The sequence below is a fragment of the Marmota monax genome, unplaced genomic scaffold, assembly GCF_021218885.2.
Source record: "Marmota monax isolate L192 unplaced genomic scaffold, Marmota_monax_Labrador192_F-V1.1 WCK01_AAM20220418_F8-fsc00076, whole genome shotgun sequence".
NCBI classification, from domain to species: Eukaryota; Metazoa; Chordata; class Mammalia; order Rodentia; family Sciuridae; genus Marmota; species Marmota monax.
In genome coordinates, this window is record NW_026692843.1 from 8,523,704 (window position 1) to 8,550,679 (window position 26,976).

Consider the following 26,976-nt stretch of genomic DNA (forward strand, 5'->3'; position numbering starts at 1 on the left):
GACACAGCCTGGTGGACGTGGGGCCCAGCTCAGGGCATGGGCAGACCCTGCCCTGTCACACACCCCACCTCTCCCAGGCCCCCAGAATTTCATTCTGAAGCCACTCTGACACCCTATTCCCCTCTGGTCTCTGTTTATACCAAGGAGGGTGCCACCTGTGGGGACAGGACGCTGTGAGATGACCCTGTGCACTGCAGAGCATAGTTGGGTGGGCCCCCTCCTCAAGGGTCTGACGTGGTCCAAGGATTCGAGAAAGAGCCCTCACCACAACCTGGGTGGATCGATCCTCACCCACCTGGGCTCTGGGCCCAGCGCCTGCCCATCCCACCTCTGAGCCCACCTGGGCTCTGGGCCCAGCGCCTGCCCGTCCCACCTGGTTCTCTGACCTGGGGCCTCACCATGCCTGTGTTCTGGGTGGTGTCCTCACTGAATATCTGATCCTGCATCTGCTCATAGGACTGCTGGGCACTGGCCAACAGGTCTGAGAGGGCAGCTGGATTCACAGTTACACGAATGACCTTGCAGTGGCCTGTGGAGACCCAGACACACCCATGGTCCCCATCCAGGGCTGAGCAGAGCCCCTGGGAGTGTGAGGAGGCAGGTTTGTAAAAGTGCTTGGGAAGGACTCCCTGTGCAGGCACCCAGCCCAGTGCTGCTGTCCCCAGAGGGAGCTGCAGGACGGGTGGACCTTCCTCCTTGTGGAGTCGCCCATCCTCCCGGGGCCACAGGAGGGGCAAGGTTGTGGTGCTCAAGGAAGAGGGGTCAACAGACGGTGGGAAGGTTCAGGTGCTGCAGGGACAGCAGAGCAGGGTGGTGGAGCCAGTTCCTCCAGACCCCTGGAAACACCTGGGTGCCTCTTCCTCGCCCATTCTGGCCTGGCACAGCTGCCCCAGTGGGGCACCGGGCAGGCATTTACCTCCTGGAAGTGAGAGGCCTGCGGCCCAAGGTGTCTCAGCTGGCCTCCCACAGCCCGCCTGCAGAGCACCTGTCCAAGCCCAGACTCACCACCCACTTCCTGCACCTTCCCCTTGGCTGAGGGCTGGTACTTGGGTCTCTCGTAGGCAGCGCCGTACAGACGGGTCCTGGGGCAGGATGTAGGGGTGCAGGTGAGTCCCCACAAGAGATGGGGTCAAGGCTTGTGGGTCCTGGGGAAGCCTGAAGGGGCCAGTTCTGCAACCACACACCCCGACAGGTGCCTTCCCATTGTGAGTGGCGGGCAGAGGCTGGGCCAAGGGCTGGCGTCAGACAGAGCAGGCACAGCGGCGTGGGGGACTTCTCAACCAGCAGAGCTGTTCTCCTGCCACTGGGACGCTCTGTGCAGACCAGCAAGAGCAGGCTGTCCAGCTCTCTGCCACACTTCCACAGTGACCTCAGGTCCTCAAATCTAGGCCCACCCAGACCAGACACAAACACCCCGTGTGGGGATGGATCTCAGAGGTGGCCCCACCCCTCAGAGAAGGGACCCATGTCCCTCTACTGCAAGTGGGCCGTCCCAGCTGGGTCCACACCTCCCCAGTGGACTTCTCCAAGGGAACAAGGCCTCACCTGTCTTGTGAATGATGCAGGAAGAGGACTCGGTAGGTGGGTGGAATCTCGTGCAGGAGATTGAAATGCTGCTCTGTTACACAGAGGTTCTGCCAGGCCTGTGTGATGGGAGGCAAGGATGCACTGAGGACCTGGGGCTGGCTTCCACGGCTTTCCCACAAGAAGCAACCATAGCGGGAGCACCGGTCCAGAAGTCCTTCCCATGAATGGGAGTGACTCGTGGCCATCACAAGGGGGCAGCAGGGAAAGCCACTGGCCAGTCAGAAATGTCCTATTCTGACCACTTGTTGAGTGAGCCACTGGATTTGTACAGAAACCCAAACAATACAATGGAGCACCTGGCCAGTCCTCCTCAAGTCCCTGTCCCCCGTCCTGCCTCCTGCACCACATAAGTGCATGCACATGCAGACTCACACACAGTTGTCCCTGTGGCCCTGAAGGAGGCCTTCCCTTGCCCAGCCCTTGGGGTGCTCTGTGGGGCCCTGGACTGTGGTCAGGGGTGGCTTCTGCCATTGTGCCCAGGCCTTTACTCCTGTGTACTGTGGGCCTTGGGCACTGAGGTCCTGAGTGACAGAGACTCTGCACCCTGGCTTCTCCCTATAGTGACAGATGGCTGCACACCTGGGCTAGGGGGTCTGGGCGGCCTGTGTCCTCTGTGTGAGCAGCCCTCCCGAGTCCAGCTGTGAATGCTTGCAGCTTCAGGTCCAAACTTTTCAACTATGCAACAGAAAACCCACCTGAAAAGCAAGGTGGCTCTTTCTCCATGGGCCATGCCCACGGCAGGTGAACAGATGGTATGGCTGGCCTCACTGGCCGGCCCTTCCCCAGGGTTTCTGAGCAACTTCTGATGGCCCAGGCTGGCCCCTCTGCCCAGTGGCTCATGTCCAGCTCCATGCAGGTGGCTCCTCTTTGCTGCCACATCTCTGATCCACTGCCGTGTGAATGTGGCCATGAAGAGCCCTCCAGCATGTGTTCTCTGGAGCACAGTGAAGCATTTCTGTTGGGCCCAGAACCCAGCAGAACTGCTGGGGACTGCCGGATCTGCCTGTTCTCCAGCGGGATTACGGTACCACCTTCAGCCAGGCTGACCAAGAGTCACCGTAAGAGGCCAGCCCCCATTTTCTTTTTTTAATATTTATTTTTTAGTTGTAGTTGGACACATGCCTTTATTTTAGTTATTTATTTTTATGTGGTGCTGAGAATCGAATCCAGGGCCTCGCACATGCTAGGCGAGCACTCTACCGCTGAGCCACAACCCCAGTCCCCAGCCCCCATTTTCTATTTAGCTATTCCAGTGGGTGTCTGTTGGTATCTGATGTGGTTTTAAATTTTGCATTTCCTTGAAGACTAATGAACTCAAATACATTAAAAATGTAACTGGGCCTGTGAGTACATTCTGTAAAACCCTAGTCTTGGCCTGAGTGTTTGTCTTGTTAAGGAGGGATGCCAGCCCTTCAGCAGGCAGGACAGGACCTAGCCAGTGGTGTGCCCCGAGACCTCTGTGTCCCACTCCATGGCCCCGCGGAGCTTTTCCTTCAGTGCACACCATCAATCACTTCTCCCCTTCCGCCGTTAGTGCTTCTATCTCTCCCCACAAGGGAAGGAGTGTCAGCTTCCCAGGAGCAGGACCTGGCACAGCTGCAGGCTCCCCACAAGGGGAGCCCAGGAGGGCAAGAGTGGCAGCTCTGTGGCTCACCTGTGAGGTATTTATAACACCAGGCCAACCAGGTTATTCTTGCTGACCAAAGCTCAGGGGAACAGAGGGCAGCAGCTGAAGGAGAAACTGGCCTCCTTTGTCCACACAGAGGAAAGGTAGCTGAGTACCTGGAGCCTCCAGCCCAGGCACGTGGACCTCTCTCCATTTGTTCCACTCGTCCTCTCTCCATCTCTCACTCTTCATTTCTCCTGCAGGGGCTTGCAGTTTCATTATCTAGGTGCCATGAGTGGTCTCCTGCATGGTTCCCTACGTACTCATTTTCTGCTTTTTTTTTTTTTTTTTTTGATGCCACTGAGAATGAGATGGTGTAATTTACACAATTTCCATTCTTCACTTCACTTCACTACTGTTTGTAGCTGGCATATAAAAATACAAGGGATGTTTGCAGATTGATACCTGGCAGTCTTTAACAGAGTTGCTTACTTTTCATGGTGATTCTGATTGATAATCAGTCTCTTTATGACAGTTGAGGCTCATGATCATGTTGACCATGGGTTCTATTATTTGATCTTCTGTCTGAATATTTTCTATTTTTCTGGAGCATCACATATTTTTTTTTTCAGAATCATTTTTATTTTGGGGTGATGTGGTGCACAGTCCTTTGTTACCTTTTTGGTGTCCTGTCTTTATGTTGCAAACATTGGAATTTCGTCTTTTCTCTCCTTTTCCTTTGATGGGTCTCTGTGTTTACTAGTCTTGCTGCCCTCCTCTGGGGGCCAGCTTTGCAGGTGCTGGTTTTCTCTGCTCCACAAGTGTTTCCTGCATCCAGTTTGCTGTCACCTTCATCTGCTCCCTTCATGCTCTGTTGATGTGTCTGCTGGCTGTTTGGCCTCTTGGGAAAGCGGAGTCTGTCTCTGGCCTCCTTCTCCTCTTCCAGGAGGCACCCTTCCTGGGAGCTCTGCTGGGGCCAAGTCTCTAGGTTTGCCCTTGGGCCATTTCACCCTCTGTTTTCTAAGCTCCGTGGGTCCCTTGCCGACGTGGGGGGTGATTCTGAGCGTGCTGTCTGACTTCAAGGCCACGGTGCTGTCCACAGGCCTCATCGTCACTGATTCTGATGGTTGTTTGGAAACTGTGCCGGGGATCCCAGTCTCCTGGGGTTGGTGAGGCTGTGTGGCCCAGTGCTGGTGGGTTTGGTGGACATTCTGCTCGCTCGGGCATCAGTAGGGCAGCAGGCTCTGGCTGTCCCTAGACCAAGGCCACCTGGGCCCTGCACAGCCTTGGCTTTCCCTCTGCCTGACCCCCAGGGACTGAGACAGTCTGCAGTGTCCCACTAGACTGTGGGTTTGCCATGACTCCTTTTATTTCTGTCCATGTTTTGTGCATTTCAAAACCACAGTACTTGGTGGACGGTGACTCCTGGTTGGGCTGACCCCTGCGCCATCAGGAGTGCCCCTCGTGCTAATGATGCACTGTCCCAAGTCTGCTAGCTTTCATCTGATCTGTCTTTTTGTGATTTATGTGTTTTTCACGTTTACTTTCAACATTTCTGGGTCCTTATATGTAAAGTGCCTATTTAAGTAACGTACAGATAGATTTTTTTTTCTCTTTTCTTTTTTTAAAAAAAAACCTCTGGGGGCTGGAGTTGTGGCTCAGTAGTAGCATGCTTGTCTTGCACGCGTGGGGCACTGGGTTCAATCCTCGGCACCCCATAAATAAATAAAATAATACGATAAAGGTATTGTATCTGTCTACAACTAAAAGAAAGGAAGCCCAGGACTGGGCCCAGGGCGTCTGCCACTGAGTGACAGCTTCAGTCCTTTTTATTTTGAGACAGGCTCTTGCCAAGTTGCCCAGGCTGTCCCTGAGCTCGAAAGCTCCTGGCTCAGCCTCCCTAGGAGCTGGGCTGCCAGGTGTGGAGCACTGTGCCTGGCCTTTGTTTCTCTTTTATCCAGTCTGACTATCTTGTCTTGGAGGTGGAGTGTCTAGTCAATTTATATTGTAATTACCCATATATTGCTTTTTCCCTACTACTGAACTCTCCTTGTTTATGGGGACCATCTCTTTTACATTTCTTTTTTTTTTTTTTTTGCCATCTTGTGGACAACGGTTGTATTGTACTGACCTGGCCACACATGTGTCAGTGCCACCCTTGGGGTGTAACAGTCATCTCTGTGGCTGTGCGGCCTCTTCCCCCGGGGTGGCTGGATCTTAAACGGTCTGCCCTTCTGGGACTGTGCAGCCTCCCACTGTGGCTGCAGCACTTCGCCCTGGCCCCATCTCCATCCCCTCTTGCCTATTTCTGCTTCTGTCTGGGCTATTCCTCCCTGCCTGAGCCCCCTTTCAGCTTTTCTTTTGTTTTATTGTCCAATTGCATTTTTATTAAAAGGATCTGAACAATGCCCTTATTTGCCTAATGCCCTTATTTTGAGCCTTCGAATCCGGGACTGGCCGATCTTCTTCAGCCGTGGAGGCGTGCAGGTCTCTCTGGCTGCCTGAGGGCTGTCTCTGTGCTCTCTGCTCCCACGTGCCCAGGGTGATTTTCTGGTGTTGTCCAGTGGGGGGTTGGTTGGGGTTCGGAAGCCCACGCTCCCCAGCGTTAGAGGCTCTTGGCTTCCAGCCTGTGCACCCTGTGCTCTCGTGACGACGCAGCGAGAGCATGTGCTGGGCCCTCTGGAGGTCCATCGTTGCTGCCTCTGTCCCCAAGCCTCCTCTCCTGCTGGGCCTTCTCCTGTCTGTATTCCAGCCTCCGGTCCAAGCTGAGGCCGTCATTCTGTTCCTGAAACCTGCACATCTGACTCTCGATCTTTGGTGGCCTCTATGGACGCTTGTGGGACCAGAGTGTCCTGGAGACGGCTGGAACCCATGGTCTCCACTCAGTTTTCTGGGTCACTGCCTTCCGGAAGCTTTGAGGTGGACTCCAGTAAGCCCTGGACACTGCTGGGTCCCCCAGATGGTGTCTCGTGACCCCGTGGGACCCACAGCCTGGTTTTCCACCCCCGGGGCTGTGCTGATGTACTCTTTGTTGAGTCCGTCCTAGCCAGCGACCTGGGACTGGGGATGGACGCTTGGCTCACTTTCTGTTGTCATTTCAGCTTACTACTTCTCACTACTGCCGCAGCTGGGACTATGCACTGGCTCTGTGGCGGTGGCCATGGCCTTACCTTGGACGGAGCCCTCCTCCGCCCTGTCCCAGGTCTGTGCTCTTCCGTGCTCTGGCCCCAGGCTCCACACTGTGGATGCCATGACCTTGTCCCGGCCTTCCCCACGAGGTCAGCACTGCCCTATCCCCAGTCCCAGGGCCCGGCTGGTGTGCTGGCGTCCCGCAGCGCTCACTCAGGTCCAGCCTCCTTGCTCTGAGGACTGGGCCAGCCTCAGACCTCCAGCCTCTGTTCCCGTCTCCCTCCTGGATCCAGGAGACTGGGTTTCCATTTGGGGCTGAAGGCGCTGGTTCTTGGAGGGATGATTTGCTCCTATTGGTAACACCTGGAGACGTGGTCACAGTAGGGATAGGAGTGGAAATGCCCTTGTCCTTATGGGGGGCAGGGATGCTGCCCAATATCCTCCAGTGAACAGGAGGCTCCCCTGACCCCATCAGCAGAGAAATCTAGCCCCAAGTCTCCTAAGAAGCGTGGACGGAGGCACCTGGAAGCAGTCAGTAGGAAGAGGGCAGGAGGACCTGGCCAGGTGCTCCCGCCTGGTGTCCAGGAGGGTGGAAGTTCACCTTTTCCCTCTCAATGCTCGGATTAAGCTGCTGGTGTGAGTAAAAGAAAGGCACCTGCTGCCCGCTCTGGAGCCCCTCAGCACAGTGTGGCCACAGGGTTCTGAGCAAGCAGGGCTCCCGCAGACCCCGGGCGGAGCACCCTCATCAAAACCCTCCCCACCCTAGCACGCGCAGCCGCCTACAGAGTGAGGGGTCACCATCCCACAAGGCCAGAAGGCCACGAGGCTCAGAGAGGTAGAGAGGCCTCCCAGAGCCACACGGCCCGAAGCCAGTAGCAGAACCTGGGCATGAGCCTGCATGATATAAAGCTGCCCTCTTGGCACTGGGGCAGACGGGAGGGGGTCTGCAGGGTGCAGGAGATCACCTTGGAGATGGTGGCCAGCCTCTGCTCCACGCTGGCGAGCAGGCTGGCGGAAGTCCTGTCTTGTAGCTGTAGCTGGTGCCGGAGCTGCAGCAGGGCTGCCAGCTGGGAGCTGCTGGTGTTGGCGGCGGCTGTGGACAGGATGCCCCGCATGACCTCGGAGGCTGTGCAGCTCTGGAACAGATCAGCCAGGTGCTGTGGGGGTGAGGCTCACCGGGCTGGACGGAGGGCAGTCGGACTGGGTGGCACACTCCCCCGACAGCCACGCCTCTCCGGGCCATGCTCTATGGTCTCTGTGCTTGCCCACTGTGGGGACTGGGGGGGGGGGAGCTCAGAGTGTGTTCACTTGAGCCCCAAGCACCTGTGGCTGGACTCTGCAGCTTCAGGCCCAGCCTCCTTCCAGCCAATGGCTGTGGCCAGGCCCATTGGCCTGCGGCTCTTCTCTCTGATGGAGCCTATTCCCATGATGACAGTCCCAGCCAGGAGGGCCCTGGGTGCTGGGGGATGCCTTCCATACTCTGAGCTGCAGACACACAGGGCAGAGCCCTACCTGAGACAGGGCCAGGAACTGGCAGGTGGCCACAGGGTCCAGGGTGCCGATGCATTCCACCATCTCTAGGCTGGCGGCAGCTGCGAGGCCCAGGAGGCCTCTGTCCAGGGCTACCTGCAGGCACTGCAGCAGCACCTCAGAGGTCTGGGCCAGGTACCTCTGGGCCAGCACCATCCTCCTCTGCAGGTAGAAAGGGCTCAGGCTCAGTGCTGTGCAGACAGAGGCCACTGGGGGGCAGCAGCAAGGCACATACCCTCAGACTCTCGCCCTTTTTGCAGTTCCCCTCGGGGGCTGCTCGGAAGGCTGGCAGGTCCCTGAGAAAGGCCTTGGCACTCTTGTTCTCTGCTTCTTGCTCTAGAGATCGGAGCCTGCTCAGCTTAGCGCCCACCTACAAAGCACACAGCAGGAGGCAGAGGGCACTGTGGATTCCTGCTTGGTCAGCAGGGGCCCCCAGGGTCACTGTAGGCCGTGGTCTGGCCTCCCACCGCCCGGAGCCTGCCTGCCCTTGTCCAAGCCTGGTTTAGTGGACTTGGGAAGGTTTTGGTCTGAGGGCCTGAGCTGATTGCCAGCTGCCACCAGGTGGGGAGGTGGCACCCAGGGAGCCCAAGCACCCTGGTCTTGGGACAGAGGCATCATGCTGGCGTGGCAGCACCAAGCTGAGGTGCCCACCTGTGCTCTGGGAGCTCAGTCTGGCCAGGAAACAAACAGAAGGAAGGGAAGGGGAAGGGCAGGTCAAGGGAGAGTGGCCGGAGAACTGGGGCTGATGGGGAGCCCTGGGTGTGTGGGGCCCAGGGTCACAGTCCTAGAGGGACACTGCAGACTGTCTCAGTCCCTGGGGGTCAGGTAGAGGGGAAAGCTGAGGCTGTGCAGGGCCCAGGTGGCCTTGGTCTAGAGCCTGCTGCCCCACTGATGCCCGAGCGAGCAGAATGTCCACCAAACCCACCAGCACTGGGCCACACAGCCTCACCAACCCCAGGAGACTGGGATCCCCGGCACAGTTTCCAAACAACCATCAGAATCAGTGTCGATGAGGCCTGTGGACAGCACCGTGGCCTTGAAGTCAGACAGCACGCTCAAAATCACCCCCCACATCGGCAAGGGACCCACGGAGCTTAGAAAACAGAGGGTGAAATGGCCCAAGGGCAGACCTAGAGACTTGGCCCCAGCAGAGCTCCCAGGAAAGGTGCCTCCTGGAAGAGGAGAAGGAGGCCAGAGACAGACTCCGCTTTCCCAAGAGGCCAAACAGCCAGGAGGAAGGATCAGGTAAGGTGAGACCGGGCCTGGGGTGGAGAGGTGTGTTTCATGGGGCCTTGTGGCCCCATGTGTGGGTTGATGCATCTCTGGGGACAGCCTCTGCTGGCCAGGGTGGTTAACACCATCAGGGGATGAGACACCCACTCCGGCTCACACAGACCACGTTCAGAGGCACCTGGGTAGGTGCTCATGAACACTGGTGAGTGAAGAGCCAAAGCTCCATCAGTTCACCCTTAGGATGCAGGACAAACAAGCTTGGGGATCACCCAGGCTCATGGTCTCCTGCCAGGATTTGCACTGGTGCTCAGCCTGGTGGACACAGCTGTGCTCTGGGCAGGAAGAGGTGTTCTACAGGAGCCAGTCAGCAGGGAAGCCCTGGCTTGTGCCCTGGGCTGCCATCCTGGAGGAGGAACCACCTCTGTGTGGGCTCTTGGGAGGGTACCTGGTGCATTCAGGGCCGTCACTGGGGTCCTCAGTGTGCAGGCTGTTCCCACCAAAGCACCAGCCCGGGGAAGCAGCCCTGCCCTGGGGAGTAGACCAGCCCCACTACCCCAGGGATCAGCCCTGCCCTGGGGAGCAGCCTCTCCCGGGCCCTGGGGGGGGTTGAAGTGAAAGGTCCTCACAGCCCTTCTCGGAGGTGCCTGGGCCCACTGGCACAATGGGCGCTGAGCTTTGGTTTGGCTCCCTGGGTGGTGCATGTGGGTAGAGGGCAGGGGCACTGGCCTGTGGCCCACACTGTAACTGTTACGGTGGCCAGAGGGGTGTGTGGGGGTGCTTCTGAAGCTCCCAGGGGCCTGTGTGTCACCAGACTGAGGTGGGGAGACACCAGGGCAGACCCTTCCATCATCTCACCCCCAGGTCTACTGCAGAGCCTGGACTGGGAAGCGGGATCACCTACCGAGAAGCCGTCTTCCCAGCAGAAGTAGGGAGGAAGAGGGTCTGCCTGCATGGCCAGCAGGTGCAGGGCCCTCCCGGCCAGGCCCAGGAGCTGGGCACGGATCTCCACGCAGCCTGCGCTCAGTGGCTGCAGGCTCTCCAGCTGTGCCAGCACCGAGTGTGCCAGGGTGCGCTTCAGCATGAACCATTGCTTCAGGGGGAGGAGAGGCTTTGTCAGGGGGCCTCTCTGCGGCCGTCTACCTGCCCACCACACGGCGCAGCCCACCAGCCCTTAACAGGCCCTGGGAGGTGGGGTGGGGGTCTCCAGGGCTTAGGTGTGGGAAGGCCAAACAGTGTTCTTATATAAGCTTGACTGGCAGCTCACTGGAACATCAAGTTCAATTTCAGGGCTGTCTTTGGTTCATTTGTCTTTATGTCAAATTGGTTTGATTCCTATTTCATGATATCTAAGCAAATGTAAAATGGAAGGGTTCATATTTCCTTCCAAATATCTTGCAGATTCAATTCATTTTTTTGTTTTTGCTTTTGCGGTACTGGGGCTGCAACGGGGGCCTGTGCTGCTGGGCAAGCCTGTACCCCTGAGCCACACCCCAGCCTGCCGCTGGGTCTTTTTAAGTGCAGTGTGGCCCTCCACTGTCCCTCTGCAGCCCACTGGCCACTCAGCTGGAGCCGGCGCTATCACACCATTAGTCTCCAGACCTGGGGGACAACCCTGAGGTGGCATAGGGAGCACCTTGTCTACTTAGCCAGGTGGACCCTCAAGTGACCAGGTGGCTGCTCTCCTCCCCATGCTGGGAGCTCACAGCTGTGCAGGGCTGGCTGGGGTCCCCACTAGAGCCAAGGGTGCCCTAGGTGTGACTAGCTGGAGGCAGCCCCTGAGGGGATGTGTGCGGGGCTGCGTGGTCACCAGGCCGCTGGACGTGTAGTCGCTGGTGCTCTGCAGGTAGGTCTCCAGCAGCTTCTCCAGGGACCGTGGCTCCAGCTGCTCCAGCCCCTCCTCCCACATAAGCTGCAGCAGGTCCAGGGACCCCTCCGCCAGGCTGAGCTTGTGGCGGGCCAGCTTCCTCATCAGAGGGGTGTTGGTGTTCTGCAGCTGACAGAGCCAGGCGGGCGTCAGGGCACTGGGCACTTTCCGTGCACCCAAGCCCACACTTCAACAGTGCTAAGGGGCAGAACGAAGCTGTGAGCATCTCAAGCGTGCCATGCACACTCAAACCACCACCACCGAGGCCACAGAGGTGCCCTTCCATGTCCCTGGCCACTCCACATGCCACTCCACATGCCACTGCCTCCGGAGCCTCCCTCCTAGGCAACCACTGGGGCTTTCAGTGAGCTGCCTGTGCCCCATCCAGTGTGAGGGGACCACAGGGCTTCACCCTCTGGCCCATCTTGGTGCGGCTGTTCTAGGTCTCTCCATGCTGTGGCCGCATGCTTATTACTTTCCGAGTCACTTGACCCCACTGTGTGGGCTACTAGAACCCAGCTGCCCTGAGCACGGCACACCAGTGTTCCTCTGGATGGAGGGCAAGGCTGGGGTGGGGTTCCAGGCCACCCCGCAGCCCAAGTTTCACTCCTCTCAGGACTTCCAAGGGCCTTCCAAAGCACTCCTACAGCTCCCATTCTCACGGCCTGAGGGCTCCAGCCTCCCCACACTCCTGCCACCACTGGGGTAGTCAGCTTTGAAACGCCACCATCCTCACAGGTGCAGGGGCTCTCACCGTGATGACCTGGGTTTTCTAACCGACTGATGATGCTTGTCTTCCATGAGCTTATTCATCATCTATACAGTCCCTTAGAGGAGATGTCTAAATTGTTCAAATATCTCCCTTTTTTTGTGATGCTGGGGTTTGAACCCAGGGCCTTGTGCCTGAGAGGCAAGCACTTTACCATCTGAGCTATATCCCCAGCCCTATTTTCACTTGTTTTTGATTGGGCTACATGTTTTCTTAATTAGCTTTTGAAAGTTCTTCATATATTCTGGATATGATTTGCAAATATTCCACTCCTGCCCCATCTGTGGCTTCTCTTTTCATCATTCTCTTAACAGTATCTTTTGAAGAAAAGTCCAGTTTTTCAATTTATTCTTTTATGAATCATGCTTTGGGTGTCAAATAAAAGAAATCTTCAATCAGGTGTGGCAGTGCACACTTGTAATCCTAGGACCTCAGGAGGCTGAGACTGGAGGATCACAAATTTGAGGCTGGCAACTTAGGGAAACCCTCAGCAACTTAGTGAGAACCTGTCCCAAAATTAAAAAAAAAAAAAAAAAATATATATATATATATATATATATATATATATATATATATATACACACACACATATATGTATATATGTGACTGGGGTTGTGATTGAGTGGTAAAGTGCATCTAGGTTCAATACCTAGTATCCCCCCCAAAAAAGTGTGCCAAATCTGAGGCCACAGAGGTGTTTTCTGTATTCTTCTAGATGTTTTATAACTTTAGGTCTTCTGCCTAGGACCACAAGCCATTTTGAGCTGACTTTTACATGCAGTATGAGGTAGGACTTGGACTTCCGCTTTCTGGACATATGCTTCCAGTTATTCTAGCACCATTTAAACAGTGTCCTTCCTGCTGTGGACAGCTTGGGCTCCTCTGTTGGGAGCCAGTCCCTGATGTATGTGTGTGCCTGCTTCTGGGCTGCGCCAGATTGATCTGTTGGCCTGCTCTTACTCTAAAAATATACTCTCAATTCCTGTAACTCTATAACAGGACTTAAAATCAAGTAGCATTAGATGTCTAATACTGTTCTTTTCCAAAGTTGTGTTGGCTGTGTAAGGCCTTTTGCATTCCCATATGAAATTTAATTTCATTCTATTTCTATTAAAAATCCTGCAGACAATGTAGGGAGAATTGACATCCTAACAATTAACTGTTCTGATCCATGAACCATATGGTTCTTCATTCACTTAGGTCTTTTAATTTTTCTCAACAATGCTTTGTAGTTCTTACGGTACTAATTTTCACATTTTGGGGGTAAAATTTCATTTTTTAATGCTACCATAAATGATACTATTTTTGAATTTTTACTGTCTGATTGATAGTTCCTAGTTCATAGAAATATACGATTGATTTTTGCATATTGTTCTTCTGTCTTGTGACCTGATTAAACTCATTGGTTAGCTTTAACTTAATTTGCTTATGAGCTTTAATTTAGCTTTACTAGTAGCTTTAATGTTTAATCAGTACATTGCAAATAATTTTCTATACCATCATGTTACTGTCAAGCTTCTTCCTACCCAAGCTGGATCCTTTTACTGTCTTTTTCTTGACTTATTGCATTGGCTAGAATTTCCTAAATAATGTTGGATAAAAGTGGTACAAAGATACTTCCTTGCATTCGTCCTAATTAAAAGAAGGAAACATTCGGTCTTGTCAATAAGGATGACTTTAGCTATAGTTTGTTAGTAGATACCTTTCCTTGGGTTGAGGAAATGTCCCTCTTCTGTATATGGATTTTTGTGTGTATGTGTGTTGCGGGGGTACCTTGGATTGAACTCAGGGGCACTTGACCACTGAGCCACATCCCCAGCCCAAGTTTGTATTTTATTTAGAGTCTTACTGAGCTGCTTAGTGCCTCGCTTTTCTTAAGGCTGGCTTTGAACTCGCCATCCTCCTGCCTCAGCCTCCTGAGCTGCTGGGATTACGGGCGTGCTCCACAGCGCCTGGCTTTGTCAAACAATATTCCTGCATCATATGGTTTTTATTTATTGGGTCAAAAAATATGCTGAACCACATTTTTTAAATGTAAAATTATTCCTGAGATAACCCTAACTTGGTTATGATGTATTACCTTTTTTATATGTTGTTGGATTTAATTTTCTAGATTTTCGTTTAGGATTTTTTGTACTTTTATTCATGAGAAATATCGATTTTGTTGTTGTTGTTGTTGTTGTTGTTTGCAATGTCTTTGTCCTATTTTGGAATCAGGGCAATAGTAGACTCATAGAAAAGTTGGGATATATGCCCTCTTTTTCTACTTTCTGGAAGGATCTGTGCAGAGCTGGTATTATTTTTCTTGCATATTTGGTAGAATTCATCGTAAAGTCACCTGAGCCTGGCTTCTCCTCTGTGAGAGTACTCCCAATCCAGAGTAGATTCCTGGGCACAGAGCTGTAAGTCACCTCTTTCCTCCAGGGACTTGGTGGGTCATGCTTTAAAGGAGTCTGCTCACCTGAGTTGCAAGTTCATGACGTTCCCTTTCTATGCTTTCACTCTCTGTGGAGTCTGTGGCAACGTTGCCTCCTTTTTGACATTAGCTGCATATGTCCTTTCTTTTTTGTCTGATCAAGTTGACTAGAAGGTGTTAACTTATTGGTCCTTCAAAGAACCAGCTTTGGCTTTGTAGGCTCCCTCTTTTCTGATTTCTAATTCACTGATTTCCACTCTGACCTTTTAATTTCTATTCTTCTACTCATTTGGGTTTAGTTTGCTCTTTACTTCTTAAGGTGGAGAGTGGACTGAGATCTGATCTTTTTTTCTTTTTTCAGGTGCTTACTGCTGCAAACCCCAGGTCCCTGCCCAGGACTGCGCCAGAAACATCTTTGCAATGATGGACATTTTTTCCTTGAATTCAAACACTTTCCCTTTTGATTTCTTCTGTGGCCCATAGCCGTGTGAGTGCATGCTTTTAAATTTCCGACTATTTGGGGCTTCCCACATATATAGCTTTTGATTTTTTGAATTGAGGTAAAAAGTATCTGACATAAAATCAACCATTTTAAAGTGTAGAATCAGGGGCAACCACACGGTGCAAGCTTCAGCTCTTGTTGCTGAACATGTTCATCCCTCCTGGGAAAGGCCTTGTCCACCAGGTCAGCCTTCACCTTCCTCACTGCACCCCCACACCCCCTAGTCTGCTTCCAGTATCTGTGGATCCATCCATTTCAATTTTAACTCCATTATGGTGCCAGTGCATGCTTTGTCTGACTTAAATCCTTTGACTTCATTAAGACTTGTTTTATGGTACAGAATACAGTCTGTGTTGAAGGTTCTTTGGGCACATGAGAGAAGTTCATCCACTGTCGTTGGGTGGGACACTTTATAAAAAGCTATCAGAGCCTATTGACTGATTCAGATCCTCCAGTCCTTTGCTCATTTTCTTCCTACTCATTCCACTAATAATTGAGAGGAAATTGAAAATTTTCACCATAATTGTAGATTTGTCTCTGTCTTCATTATAATTTTAAAAAATCAGGTTTTACTTAATCTTTTTAGAAAATCAGCCACTTTGGAAAGTAGTATGGAGATTCCTCAAAAAATTTGGAATGGAACTCGCATATGACCCAGCTATCCTATCCCCCTCCTTGGTATTTATCCAAAAGAGTCACTATAGTGACACTACATTCTCACATTTATTCAGTGCTGTCCACAATCACCAAGTTAGGGAACCTCAGTGCCCACCTCCATGGGCTAATAAAATGTGGTGCATATACACAGTGGAATTCTATCAGCTAAATAGAAGAATGAAATCATGGCATTTGCTGGCAAATGGATGGAACTCAGCAGATCCGAAAAGTTGAGAGTCAAATGTGAAAGCTAGAGAAAAGGAATTTAAATAAAAGGAGGAGGAATCTCGTGAGAACAGGAGGAGGAAGAGTGGAGTAGGGGGTGGGGGTTGAGGGGGGAGACAGGAGGGACAGCAGGAGGCCACTGGCCCAATGAGGCTGTGTGTGGACATGTGGACACATCACAGTGGATGCCCTTTATGCCTAACCCTAATGCACCAATTTAGGAACAATAAATAAAGGGAAGGAAGACCAGAGAGCAGAGGGGGACAGGTAGGAGGAGGGGAAGGGGAAGTGCTGGGGACCCTGGAGTAGGTCACCTTTGGTGTGTTCCTGCCAGGCTCACGAGTGTCTGGAGAGCCAGGTCGTCCTGCCTAGTCTCGTGCAGGGCAGGGGAGCAGCTTCCCCGGACCCACTTATCTGACCAGTTGTGGCCACCCCACTTTTCCTGGGTCAGTGCTGGCTTGAGATACTTCCCACCCTCTCTGTCCTTGGGTCCATGTGCTTTCTGGCAGGTGTGCAGTGGTTTTGCTTCCTTACATGACCTGGCCACTGCTCAGGGCAGGCCCTCTCTGCCCTCGCCCAGTACCCAAGGCTGCTGCCGTTTCTCAGGGGGCTGCAGAGAGCAGGCACTGCTTCTGCCCTGTTCCTACAATCCTCCAGGCCGCTCTGCCCAAGCTTGAGCAACTGTGCTGACCAGGCTCAGCTGCACATGCTGGGCACCTGACCACCTAGGTGCAGCAGTCTCCTTCCTTGGGCTCCATCCCACAGGGTCTGGCTGCCTGCTTCTCAGCTCTCAGCTCTGTCACCTGGACTTGGGTAGCCGTCCCCACTGGGGCTTCCTGCCATGGCTGTGGCAGGCTTGGACTCTGGCTCAGGGCTGTGGTTTGCCGTGTTAATGCTCAGCGTTCTGGCAGTGCAGGCCTCATGGGTTCTGTCTGTGTTCTGGTTGTGTAATGAGAGTGTGAACCTGGTCATGGCTGCTCCTCACACAGAAGCATAGGGGAGTGAGCATGCAGATGGCCGGCGGTGCTCACAGAGCCCGGCCACTCACCTCTTGAAGGGCCAGCAAACCTCGGATCCTATGAAACAGCTCTTCCTCTGCAGCCACGGCTTTCTGGATCAGGTCGTGTGCTTCCAAGTAATGTGTGACTTTTTGTTCTCTATCTGTCTCATTTTGGGCACAAAACCTTTACAAGACATGAAGGTGGAATTAGGAACAGACAGGTTAAACGTGCAGCTCTGGTACCAACGAGTGTGGAGTGCTCCATCTCTGCATGCCTGTGCTGCTCAGTGCGTCAGCACTGAGGGCACTGTAATGAGACACTTCCATGTGAAGCGTTCTCAGAATCTTTCAAAGCTAAGGTGAGCTGCTGGAATGATGTGGCCTGCGGTCTGACCCTCTGCCTACAAACCGGGGGTCTGCCCAGGAGACGTCTGGGGAGCATCCCACAGCACCAGGAAAGGTGATCAGTTGTCCCCCCCAGCACCTGCACAGCACTTGCATGGGGTGGACACGAGGGCATCCAAGGCTGGTGGAGCATCCACCCAGGCCTTGCTGGAGGAGTGGGTCCTGCCCTGGGAACGGGGTGTGAACACATTGGAGTCTGTGGAGGTGTGCATGTCTGCAGGGTGCCCCACCTGGGTGGGCCAGGAGCAGGAGGAGAGCAAAGTGTGACTCCAGACAGGTGGGCCAGGGCAGGGGGAGGAGCTGGCCAGCACCCCATGGGACTGCAGGGAGAGGGACAGGGACGCATGAGGGCTCAGGAGGGAGGCAGTGCATATCCTCCATGAAGGGGCAAAGGCTGTGGCTGGGCCTGCTGTGGGCAGCAAGGCCCTGGGGTGCTCCACCACAGGTGGAATTGGGAACAAGGCCCTCACCTCTTTATCTTTGCACGCTGTAGCTTTATATGGACACAATTCTCCTCATAGCCACACTTAATAAAGTCTTCTTCAATTTTCAGCAGTTGATCATCCATCTCCTTGAACAAAACCCAGCAGTCAGGAAGTTTGCTGTGCTCTGAGTTCTGGGTGATTTGGATCTGAAGGTTCATGATCCTGCAGGGACAGAGGGGGCTCATGCATCTGCAGGGACAGAGGGGGCTCATGCTCCTGTGGGGACAGAAGGGGCTCATGCTCCTGTGGGGACAGAGGGTGCTCATGCATGTGTGGGTACAGAGGGGGCTCATGCATCTGTGGGGACAGAGCGGGTTCATGGCATCTGCAGGGAGAGAGGGGGCTCATGCTCCTACAGGGTCAGATGGGGCTCATGATCCTGCGGGGATAGAGGGGGATCATGCTCCTGAGAGGACAAAGGGGGCTCATGCATGTGTGGGTACAGAGGGGGTTCATGCTTCTGAGGGGAAAGAGGGGGCTCATGTATCTGCAGGGTCAGTAGGGGCTCATGATCCTGTGAGGACAGAGGGGGCTCATGATCCTGCGGGGACAGCAGGGGCTCATGCTCCTGTGGAGACAGAGGGTGCTCATGCATCTGTGGGGACAGAGGGGGCTCATGCTCCTACAGGGTCAGAGGGGGCTCATAATCCTGCGGGGATAGAGGGGGATCATGCTCCTGAGGGGACAGAGGGGGCTCATGCATGTGTGGGTACAGAGGGGGCTCATGCTTCTGAGGGGACAGAGGGGGCTCATGATCCTGCAGGGACAGAGGGGGCTCATGATCCTGCAGGGACAGAGGAGGCTTATGATCCTACACAGACAGAGGGGGCTCATTATCCTATGAAGACAGAGGGGGCTCATACTCCTGTGGAGACAGAGGGGGCTCATGCATCTGCAGGGACAAAGAGGGCTCATGCATCTGCAGGGACAGAGGGGGCTCATGTATCTGCAGGGCCAGAAGGGGCTCATGATCCTGTGAGGACAGAGGGGGCTCATGATCCTGCAGGGACAGAAGGGGCTCATGCTCCTGTGGAGACAGAGGGTGCTCATGCATCTGTGGGGACAGAGGGGGCTCATGATCTTACAGGGTCAGAGGAGGCTCATTATCCTGTGGGGACAGAGGGGGCTCATGCATGTGCGGGTACAGAGGGGGCTCATGCTCCTGTAGGGACAGAGGGGGCTCAGAATCTTGCAGGGACAGAGGGTGCTCATGCATCTGCGGGGACAGAAGGGGCTCATGCTCCTGTGGGGACATAGTTCTGTCCAGGTTGTTGGCTTTGAGGTTTCCGTCTAGAATCAAAAGCCCAGGACCGTGGTGATGCTCTCACTCTCCAGTGTCTGCACAGGGAGACTTGGTCAAACACCTTCAGCCTTTCTCACACACTGCAAGTCATGCAGTCCCATTCCTGGGTCAGACACAATGAAGTGAGACTAACAGTCCTGCTTCAGACATGATATCTATTTGGCAACTAAAAACATGTCCCTAAGTCACTTAGAAGTTAACAGAACACCATTGCCAAAGGTCTCAGACTAGACTGAAGGGACACTGCCAGTGGGACTCAGGTGCATGCACAGGACAGCTGCGGGCAGCTCCTTCTGCTGCAGTGAGCACTGCACGGAGAGCAAGCAGAAGCAGATAAAACCAAGAGCATCCACACTGCTGTGGTCCGTGAGTCAGAAGCCGCGGCTTCTCACAGAGACCCAGTAAGTGGAGCCCATGATTCTGCTCAGAGACAGAGGGAGGCTCCAGTCGCCCACCACCACGGGCTGAGCCTGAGAGAGGCTTCTGGGGCAGGGAGAAGCCCACGCCCAAGCTGGAGGGAGCACCCCTGCGTACTCTGCCCACAGCACCTCCCCAAGCCAGGCTGCGGCCCTGAGCAAGCAGAACCCAGGGACCTTGAGGTCCTGGAGAGTGTAGAAAGGGACTGTGGCCCAGGCGGGAAGGTAGCCAGCGCCCTCGTGGGAGCTGGCACTCTACCTGGCTTCCAGGTCCATGGTGAAGAACTTCAGTGTGTGCACTCGGTTGGGCCTGTCTTTCTGGAGGTTGCTGAAGGCATCTATGAGCTTCTTATATAGTCGGCAAGCCTGGGCACAACCAGCCATGGTGTCACTGTGCTGCTCAGCAGGGCCAGGGACCGAGCCGCCCCTCGCCGGGCACCAAGGCTGCTGCTGCACCCTGCATCTTCTCACCGCAGCTTCTCTCCCATTGTCTTCCGAGGACAAGACGGCGTCGGCCAGAGTCAGGGTCAAATTGTACCAAAACTCCTCACATCCGCCCAGGCACTGGGCCTTCTCGATCATCCTCTTAGCTTGTCCATGGTTCTTCTCCTGGTTGGCCAGCTGGGCCAGGAGTAACAGGCACTGTGATGCTGCACAAGGATCATTGAGCTCCTAAGGACACAGACGTATGGAGAGAGGAGAAAGTGTGGGTGGGCTTGGGCGGCCCTGGGAACACAGGTGACCCTGGGACTTCTCTGGCAGCTGGAGATGAGGCCCCAGCTTTGCCCTTGGAGTAGGACCTCTGTATGTGTTAAAACCTAGCTCAAGGGCTTGGGGACTGTCACAGCCCTGCAAAGCTGAGGACCATATCCTGTTCCCTGAAGTGCTTTCCAGAGTGACTCCTGCCTGCCAACAGAGGTGGTCACTACCTGGCCTGGTTGCCTCCCAGCCTGGACAAGAGCCCATGGAGAGCTGCAGGTGCCTCTCCTGCGGGACTTCGTCTGCTGTGGGTTCCCCGCTGAGGATCATTGTCCTGCTGCCCTGAGGTCTGGAGCCTTCTCGTGGAGGTGCTTTGGGCCTGCTTCCCACGCATGCCTACCTCTTGCTCTAGCATCACTTAGTTTGGGTACCACGTGGCCCCCGAGGCTCAGATGTGAGTGTGGACCAGAGGGGCTCTCGGAGAGGAGGTGTGTAGGGTGCTATCTGGGCAGAGAATGCCAGCTCCCTGAGACTCCTGGGCAGCTGCTGGACCCTGCCTGACCCTCCTCTTTTCAGGTTCCTGCTTGGGGAGAGGGCTCTGAGTTTGGGCCTGGACATTCCTCAGTGTCCAGAAAGGCTCAGGCAGCTCAGAGGCCAGCCTTGCCCTCACTGCCCCGTGGGCCTGCCGACCGCCTGGTAAATGCCAGAAAGGAGGGAGATTTATGGTAAGAACAGGAGGGAGAATGCAGTGGGGACAGCACCTTGACATCAGCACCCCTTCAGCACAGCAGGAAGGCCGCGTCCCCAGTGCTGGGCAGGACTTTCTGAGAAGTGTGGAGTCCTGTGCAGCTTGGAGGACACAGGAGCTGCACACACCTGTCCCCTGACCCCCCCGCCTGTCCCCTGCCTGACACCCCCACCTGTCCCCTGACACCCCCACCTGTCCCCTGCCTGACACCCCCCACCTGTCCCCTGCCTGACACCCCCACCTGTCCCCTGCCTGACACCCCCCACCTGTCCCCTGACACCCCCACCTGTCCCCTGCCTGACACCCCCACCTGTCCCCTGCCTGACACCCCCGCCTGTCCCCTGACACCCCCACCTGTCCCCTGCCTGACACCCCCGCCTGTCCCCTGCCTGACACCCCCACCTGTCCCCTGACCCCCCGCCTGTCCCCTGCCTGATACCCCCCACCTGTCCCCTGACACCCCCACTTGTCACCTGCCTGACACCCCCACCACCTGTTCCCTGCCTGATATCCCCCTGTCACCTGCCTGACACCCCCACACACCTGTCCCCTGCCTGATACCCCCCACCTGTCCCCTGCCAGACACCCCACACACACCTGTCCCCTGCCTGACACCCCCCACCTATTCCCTGCCAGACACCCCCTTACCTGTCCCCTGCTTGACACCCTCACTTGTTCCCTACCTGACACCCCCTCACCTGTCCCCTGCTTGACACCCCCCCACTTGTTCCCTGCCTGATACCTCCCCACCTGTCCCCTGCTAGATACCCCTCACCTTTCTCTGCCTGACACCCCTACCACCTGTCCCCTGCCAGACACCCCCCACTTGTTCCCTGCCTGACTCCCCCCACCTGTCCCCTGCCTGATACCCCCTACCTGTTCCCTGCCAGACACCCCCCCACCTGTCCCCTGCCTGATACCCCCCACCTGTCCCCTGCCAGACACCCCCACACACCTGTCCCCTGCCTGACACCCCCACCTATCCCCTGCCAGATACCCCCTCACCTGTCCCCTGCCTGACACCCGTACCACCTGTCCCTGCCTGATACTTCCTATGTGTCCGCTACCAACACCCCACACCTATCCCCTGCCTGATACCCCCACACCCCTGTCTCCTGCCTGACACCCCCACATATCTATCCCCTTCCTCACACCCCCACACATCTGTCCTGACACCCACACACCTGTCCCCTGCCCGACACCCCCACAACCTTTACCCTGCCTGACATCCCCACAAGCTGTTCCCTCCTGGCACCCCACACACCTGTCCCTTCCTGACACCCCACACACCTGTCCCCTCCTGCACCCCACACACCTCTCCCCTCCTGACACCCCACACATCTGTCCTAACTATATGAGATGGAACCCGAGCCTGACAAGGCTTTCTTGGTGTCATTACATCTGAGTACTCTCTTCTGGAATTCTTCAAAACAAGTGACAGGCGGTCTGCTTCTGGGGCTTCATCCCAACCTACAGTCAGGTGGAAGGTGGGCCCACTCAGCTGCAGGGGAGTACCAGTGGGTTCCCCCAGCCTGACTTGGACAGGGCAGCTGTCTGTGGGAGCAGCACCAGGAGCACAGAAGAGACCCACTGCATCCAGAGCAGGAGGCTGCCAGGGTTGAGCCCCAAGGGCCACTTCTGGCTGCTTGGAGCAAAGCAGGATCTCTCCACACACAGTAGAGAGGAGCACGGGGTTCCTGAGCTTGGGGAGATGAGCTGTGCAGCCTGTTGGGAGACTGATTGGAGCCCTTCCAAGGGGCCCCCTAGGGACTCCAGCAAGGCCACAGAAGCTGGGCAGCCCAGACCCTGTGAGGACACAATCAAGCAAGGCAAGACTGGACCACAACCGCCGGGGCCAAGCGGCCCTGAATGAAGTCCGCCTTCTGGAACAGAGATGCTCTCTGGCAGGAGACACCATCCAGGGCTCCCCCTGCACAGCCTGAGAAGTGAAGAAGAGTTATGTAGCCACAGAAACCCAGGGAAGAGCAAGAGGGGCAGCAGAACAAACAGGAGAGACCAGAAACAGGGACTTTCACACACTGCCATCAGTGCACTAAAGAAAGTTGCAGGAAGACAGGCAAGGGACAGAAAAGAGCCTTCCCCAGAGAAGGGGTCCCGTGAGGCGTGGTGTGGGTCTTCCTCCACAGAAAGACACAAAACCAGCCTCAGAGGGCACAGGCCTACGTCCCAGCCAGAAGCATCTCACCTGTGCAGGTGGAGGGAGCTGCCTCAGATGGCCACAGCTGGGGGCTCCTTACCTGGAAAGCCAGGTAAGCCTCTGACAGGAGCAGCCGTGCAGGCTGGTACAGGTTCATTTCCAGCAGAGCCTCGGCCTTGAGCAGCCACAGCTGGGGGTAGGACGTTCCATCCAGACCCCTCCCGGTCTCTCCGTTTATCTTCAGAATCTGTAGGACACCACAGTACTGAACCCCACTGACACACCCTGGCCAACGAGGCATAGAGGCCAGTTGAAGCCACAGGTGCACAAAGGCCATGCTCTGTGGGGCTTCTCCAGCACCGGCCCTTGGGGCGCTCGCGGTCCCCCTGTGCTCAGAGCCCAGGTCTCTGGGCGCTGCCTGTTTCTCTGACAAGTGCTGCCACCTGGACCTCTGTCTCGTCTTACTTTCTCCCTCAAGCCCACCCAAATCCACCACTGGCTGGGAGGCTCTGTACCCCAGGGCCCAGGCACCTTCCTCAAGTGCTGACCCTGGTTCTGAGGAGTGCCCCAGCCTGGCATTCCTCGGAACCAGGGCTCTTGACGCAAGAGCTGCTGTTTGGGAACGTGACTTTCCCTCCTGGGCAAAGCTATGGGATGAGCCAGATGGTCTGGGGGGAGCCGGTAGTCAGACAGCGGTCCTTGAGGGGCCAGCTGGCTGCAGGGGCTTCCCAAGGATGTGCTGTGCTCCAGGGGAGTCCCTTCTCCCTGCCTGCTCTCGTTTGCTGCCCGGGCCCCTGGCAGACTTGCTCCATGGTGGCCTGGGTGCACATGAACCTTGTCTTCCCTGAGGACCTGCAGGGTTCCAGGGAGGATCACGTTCCATTAGGTCTCTGGGTTTCCACAGGAGTTCACACCGTAAGCACTTAACTAAATTCTGGCTCTCTGGTGCCCACCATAGGCAGGACAGCGGCCAGGTCACCAGCACACTGGGCTTCGCACTTGGTTACCTTGTCTTGGGCTATGAGCGGCTTCACCTCTTCTGGGTGGCTTGGAGCCTCAGGCTCAGTCAGCACTGGCAGGCTTTCTTCCAGGACGGGCTCCTTGTTCTCCTTTCTCAATGCGATCTCCTTCCTGCAGCTGGTGGGAGATGGACATGTAGCAGGTGAAGTGCGGTGACCACTTTCACGGCAACAGCCACTTTCATCAGTACCCAAGAGATGATCGCAACGGCCACAAGAAGCTGTAGTCCACACTTTTAAAGAGACTAAAAATGTCCCTGGGATTTGGCCACAGTCTGGCTCCCAAACTCGTGTCTTGGGCTTGTTTTCTCCACAAAACAACTACACCTCCTGATGTAGAGGTCTAACAGCAGACCCCAGTCTCTACACACCCAAAGCAGATCTCCCGCCACCCCAGGCAGAAAGACTACGCTCCCCGGGGCTCAGCGCCCACAGGGAGCACCTGGGCGGCCTCCTGCTACTCACTACCAGCCCCCGGCATGGCATGTCCAGAGCTGTCCTTCAGAAAATGGACTAGCCTTCAAGAGCTCAGCCCAGGCCTGCCCAACCTCTCAGCCCACACAGGTCCCTTCCTTCAGGACCTTTGACACTTCCCAGTCGTCCAGGAGTCTCCTGACCACCTGCACCTAGAGTGGGGTCCCCCACCTCTGGCATCACTGAGCGGAGCACACCTCACCCTGTTCCACAGCCCCCACTTTGTCCTGCATGAAATCATATACAGCAGGTGCTGGCCAGTGAGCCCACCGCAGAGGGGAGGGGCTGCCCCACCTAGGGCTTCCGCAGCTGAGACCTCAAAGTCAGCAGGGGACTGTGAGATGCTGAGCCAGGACCAGCCCTGGGACACCCCCACATTTCTGGAGGCTTGGCAGCTCGCAGAGGCCAGTCAGGCCGGGACAAACGGATGGATCATGTAGCTCGAGAATGCAAAAGTGATGTTGGACACGGACACTTGTCACCGTGGGCTGCAGAGTGAAAGGTGCGGACAGCATGATTCCCTCAAGGAAAACAGTGTGAGTTTTATATCATGGGGAAAGTGTGTTTTATGCTGATGAGGTACATCACCAGAACCATGTATCATCGCAGGAAAAGAGCGACTCCCCAGGGATGTCTGGATCCTGGTGGGTCCAGCTGTGGGACAGCTGACCTCTGCAGACCTCTAGAACCTGGAGTGACAGGGCTGGCACCCATGCTGGTGCTTTCCCAGGCCCTCCTGAGCGTCCACCTGACTTCTGCGTGCACACCCCCGGCTGTCCCGGTAGGTGCTGCCCACCAGGACTTCCAGGCCATGTGGCTGCCTGAAGTCCCCTGCCTGGCCCTTCTCTGTAGGGGAGCTCTGGCCCTGGCTGTACAAGCCCCCAGGAGTGAGTGCCCCACTGCATGGGAGTAGCACGCACCTTGCCTGCTCCATGTCACTGATGTACGTCTGCCCGACCACCGCCTCGTGGTGGGCAGCCGCTGCGGTCAACCTCAGGTCCCAGCACACTCGGGCAAGCCTGGGGGCAGACGGAGGGGAGAAGAGACAGTTACACAGGCTGCAGTCAGTGGGGGCAGGCAGCCCTTGGGCTAAGTGAACCTTGTGATCTGGTGGATGGAGAAGATGCAGATGCTTTGATAATGTTTTCAATAATTTTTAAAGCTAAGCAAAATTACCAGGGGAAAAACTGTCAAAGCTCAGTCACTTGCTCACACATTATCTTCCCTGTGTCATTCTCCACCACTGTCACCTTCTGAAGGAAGGCCAGGCACAGAGGTGCGACAGAAAGCTGTCTCTTTAAAACACTCTCCAGTGGAAGTGACTGCAGCCTTCGGGAGAGAGGAGAGAGCGTCCAGGCCTCCACCCCATCGCCATGTCTGTCCCGTCCTCCCCCTCCTGCTCCTCGAGGGCACAGTGCCCCCCACCCCTAGTGTGCGCTTCCTTAGCATCACGTGGAAATCTCATTCCACCATTTTTACGTCAAGTGTCTTGACATGCCTAGATTACAAACCTCGGGATTCATTGTTTACACAAATACCCAGCCTTAGAATTCACATTTCAAAAGATTGTTTCTGCATTGCTTTGGGCACGTGTTCAGCCTGGCCACTTCAGTGTGGCCAGCTTCCCTGGAGGCACAGAAGGCAGATGCACCCACCGAAGGTGGTAGAGGTCTGCCAGGCTCTTGCTTTCCACCACTGCATCTGCGATGAGGACGCCCAGCTGCAGGACCGGGATGGTGAGCTCATGCAGAGACATCTTCTGCAGGGCCTTGACCAGGAGGTCCAGGTAGTACAGAGTGTACGTCTGCAGAAACACAGCGAGCACGGTCACAGGCGGGGAGCAGTGGCAGCCTCCCTCCTGGGGCCGAGCAGGGGCCTGGCACGCAGGGTCAGCAGGCCCTCCCTTCTCCTTCTGTCCTGTGCAATGACCAGTAAGCATCAGCACCCGAGAGCAGCTAGAGACCTCGCAGGGGCACACCCACCCCTGTGTTCAGCCATGAAATCCACGCTTTGCTCCCCTTCTTCCCACTGGACGCTACTGGCCCATCAAAACCAGGATTTCTTCATGAACACATACAACCACTTGAAAATCAGACCTAGGAAGTGGACAGCTGTGTTCTGTGGGTTGGAACTAAGCACCGAGTGACCTGTGTTTAAAATCTGCGTATGGGCGCTGGTGGAGCACAGAAAGCAGCCGGCGCTGAGGTCTGCAAGAAGGTGCCCCGGGGAAGAGGCCAGGCTCACGGGCGGCTGAGGGCTGGAGGCTCCCACCTGTCCGCCCTGCTGCTTGCACAGGCCCAGGCCGGGGGCACTGCAGGTCGGGACACACAGATGGTGTGCTGTGGAGGTGGGAGGTACCTGAGGCCTCTGCGAATTCCATAAGGGGATACCTGCAGCTCCTCCACTTGTTTTCCTTTCCATGAACAGACCCCACTAGGGCGGGAGGCAAGCCCCGGGCAGAGCAGCCTGCTGCTCACGGATGGGCAAGGGTTTCCTCCCAGGACCCGTCCAGTCTTCTTCCCACACCCTGGGTACACAGAGCTCACCACCAGGTGGCACACGCGAAAGGAGGGCACGTGAATGGCCAGCGCCTGAGGTAGGCCAGCTTGCTGCTCCCAGAGCACCTGCTTACCCACAGTGCAGACGCTACCACTACCACGTGGATTGTATCAGGAGGGAGGACCTGGCCACAGAGCTCTGGCTATGGTGGCTGGGGCTGGAGGAAGGCACAGGCATCCCCAAGCCACTTGG

The 26,976-nt window shown here is 55.6% G+C and overlaps 1 protein-coding gene across 1 annotated transcript in view; it reads right to left on the minus strand.

The window, feature by feature from the left end:
* Cfap46 (cilia and flagella associated protein 46) overlaps positions 1 to 26,976 on the minus strand; it is an 82,524-nt gene that overhangs the window by 12,642 nt on the left and 42,906 nt on the right. Inside the window, exons 33-48 of the mRNA XM_046448811.1 lie at positions 25,881 to 26,029; positions 25,146 to 25,244; positions 23,740 to 23,869; positions 22,833 to 22,979; positions 19,599 to 19,799; positions 19,387 to 19,493; positions 17,394 to 17,570; positions 16,567 to 16,702; positions 10,893 to 11,078; positions 9,987 to 10,175; positions 8,088 to 8,222; positions 7,835 to 8,014; positions 7,288 to 7,458; positions 1,546 to 1,643; positions 1,006 to 1,082; positions 399 to 529 (exon numbers count right to left, since the gene is read on the minus strand). Coding sequence (XP_046304767.1) covers positions 399 to 529; positions 1,006 to 1,082; positions 1,546 to 1,643; positions 7,288 to 7,458; positions 7,835 to 8,014; positions 8,088 to 8,222; positions 9,987 to 10,175; positions 10,893 to 11,078; positions 16,567 to 16,702; positions 17,394 to 17,570; positions 19,387 to 19,493; positions 19,599 to 19,799; positions 22,833 to 22,979; positions 23,740 to 23,869; positions 25,146 to 25,244; positions 25,881 to 26,029 — 2,313 coding nt within the window. The remainder of the gene's footprint in view (positions 1 to 398; positions 530 to 1,005; positions 1,083 to 1,545; positions 1,644 to 7,287; positions 7,459 to 7,834; positions 8,015 to 8,087; positions 8,223 to 9,986; positions 10,176 to 10,892; positions 11,079 to 16,566; positions 16,703 to 17,393; positions 17,571 to 19,386; positions 19,494 to 19,598; positions 19,800 to 22,832; positions 22,980 to 23,739; positions 23,870 to 25,145; positions 25,245 to 25,880; positions 26,030 to 26,976) is intronic.